General features: G+C 36.4%; 1 protein-coding gene across 1 annotated transcript; it reads left to right on the top strand.

Annotated features, from left to right (window-relative positions):
• The first annotated feature begins 893 nt into the window (after positions 1–893).
• LOC119878695 (olfactory receptor 4C11-like) lies at positions 894–1,826 on the top strand. The gene has a single exon (XM_038589278.1). The coding sequence runs from the start codon at positions 894–896 to the stop codon at positions 1,824–1,826; it is 933 nt and encodes a 310-aa protein (XP_038445206.1).
• Positions 1,827–2,515: the final 689 nt, after the last annotated feature.

The following is a 2,515-nucleotide window of genomic DNA, read 5'->3' as shown; positions in this document are numbered from 1 at the left end:
CATGTTTACTCTCTCTCTTTTTCTGTCAGTGATCTCTCAAAAAAAAGTAATAATTGTTTTAATTAAAACAAAATTAAAATGTTTTATGATAGACACTGAGGAGGGCACCTGACGGATTGAGTGCTGGGTGTTACACTATATGTTGGCAAATTGGACTCCAATAAAAAAAGATATACAAAAAAAAAAAAAAGAAACTGAATTGAGAACTGTAAAAATACAGAAATTATTAAGAATTAGTAACAGTGAATTAAACTCAGTTGAGGTAGTAAAAGATTAAAAAATACGTTTCACAATGGACTGACCAATTGACTGAATATTCACTGCTAAAATATTGATTGTTTATCTCTTGTCCTCTCTGCCTCTCTCTCTCTTTCTCTCTTTTAGGTTTCATTACGGAAAACACTATCAAATGTTTCTACATCATTCCTTGAATGTTCAGAATATTTACTGTAAGATACTTTGCAACTAAACTACTATGTTGAAATAGTATGAAAGTGCATTATGTAAATCATGATGAATTTTCCCCATTTTGTAGAGTTGTATCCAAATAGATCCTTGCTAGAAACTAAAACAACACATTCAGCTCAGAAAGATGCCTTCTCTTGCCGAATCCTCTAAATTAATGTTTATTATGCCTAAATAATCAGGTCTCTATAGTTATTGCTTTATTTCTTGTTTCATAAGCAACCAAGATAATAAGTTGTGAATAAATGTTGTGGTTTCCACTTTATTCAGAAGAAAACAAATGAATGGTGGGGATTATACACTGGTAGTGGCACTTCCATGATCAAACATATGGATTAAACCTCCAAATACAGAGTATTCATTTCACAGAATGATTCCTTGCAGATTAATTATTTCTAACTTGCATTTTCCCCACTTTGCCTGAAATAATGCAGCAAAATAACAGTACTACTGAGTTCATACTGTTAGGATTGACTCAAGATCCTATGAAAAAGAAAATGGTATTTGTAATATTTTTCATTTTTTATTTGGGAACTGTGGTTGGGAATTTGCTTATTATTGTAACCATCAAGTCCAGCCGGACACTTGGGAGCCCCATGTACTATTTCTTATTTTATTTGTCCCTTGCTGATTCCTGCTTTTCAACTTCCACAGCCCCCAGACTAATTGTGGATTCACTCTCTGCAAAAAATATCATAACTTACAATGAATGCATGACTCAAGTCTTTGCACTGCATTTCTTTGGCTGCATGGAGGTTTTAGTCCTCATCCTTATGGCCTTTGACCGGTATGTGGCCATCTGTAAGCCCTTACATTACCCAACCATCATGAGCCGGCGGGTCTGCACCATCCTAATTGTTCTGGCATGGATTGGATCTTTTATCCATTCTACAGCCCAGATTATCCTGGCTTTGAGATTGCCCTTCTGTGGACCCAATTTGATTGATCATTACTGCTGTGATTTGCAGCCCTTGCTGAAACTTGCTTGCATGGACACTTTTGTGATCAACCTACTGTTGGTGTCTAATAGCGGGGGCATTTCCTCAAGCAGTTTTGTGATTCTGATGATCTCCTACATTGTCATCTTGCATTCACTGCGAAACCACAGTGCGGAAGGGAGGAAAAAAGCTCTCTCTACTTGCACTACTCACATCATTGTGGTAATCATATTCTTTGGTCCCTGTATATTCATTTATACACGCCCCCCAACCACTTACCCCATGGACAAGATGGTAACTGTATTTTATACTATTGGGACACCTTTTCTCAACCCACTTATCTACACACTGAGGAATGCAGAAGTGAAAAATGCCATGAGAAAGCTATGGCATATCAATATTACCTCAGAAAGCAGAAGATGAATTGAGGACTTCGGTTGATTACTTAATCTGTACAGATATCAAATATGATACTGTGTATCCTGATTTACACAACACACTCTAATATATCACACCAGAGTTCCTTACTTTTTTCGGTACTTCTGCCCTTAAACTAGTAGCTTCCCTTACTTATATTGCCAGCCTGGTTCTTTCTTTTATTGAGAGCTCACTTCTGATGTTGCTGATTAGGAAACACTGCTCAAAACTCTGTCTACACTCTGGTATGTTAATAAGAAAGATATTTATACAATCACAAGTGTTCAAAAAATGATCATCCATAAATAAAATATTTTATGACTTGTAATTACCTCTATAGAACGTTTCAAAAAAGATATCTTACTGTCTTTTCAACACATTCAGAGCAATGGAACTATTTTTTTTGTGTTAGAAATTCCTTACATTATATCATTAGTTTGTCTTTATTTTTTTTATTTTTCATTTCTTTTTAAGATTTTATTTATTTATTCTTGAGAGACACAGAGAGAGAGAGGCAGAGACACAGGTAGAGAGAGAACCAGGCTCTATGCAGGGAGCCTGATGTGGGACTCGATCCTGGGACTCCAGGATCATGCCCTGGGCCAAAGGCAGGCACTAAACCACTGAGCCACCCAGGGATCCCCCATTAGTTTATCTTTAAAAAGTTCCACACAAGTGAACCAAAGGTCTAAAGG

Source organism: Canis lupus, unplaced genomic scaffold (genome assembly GCF_011100685.1).
Source record: "Canis lupus familiaris isolate Mischka breed German Shepherd unplaced genomic scaffold, alternate assembly UU_Cfam_GSD_1.0 chrUn_S1831H2028, whole genome shotgun sequence".
Taxonomy (NCBI): domain Eukaryota; kingdom Metazoa; phylum Chordata; class Mammalia; order Carnivora; family Canidae; genus Canis; species Canis lupus.
The sequence above is the reverse complement of the archived record's forward strand: the minus strand, read 5'-3'. Positions and strand labels throughout refer to the sequence as shown.

Coding starts and splice junctions, on each gene's coding strand:
- LOC119878695 (XM_038589278.1), top strand. CDS start 894: ATGCAGCAAAATAACAGTACTACTGAGTTCATACTGTTAGGATTGACT.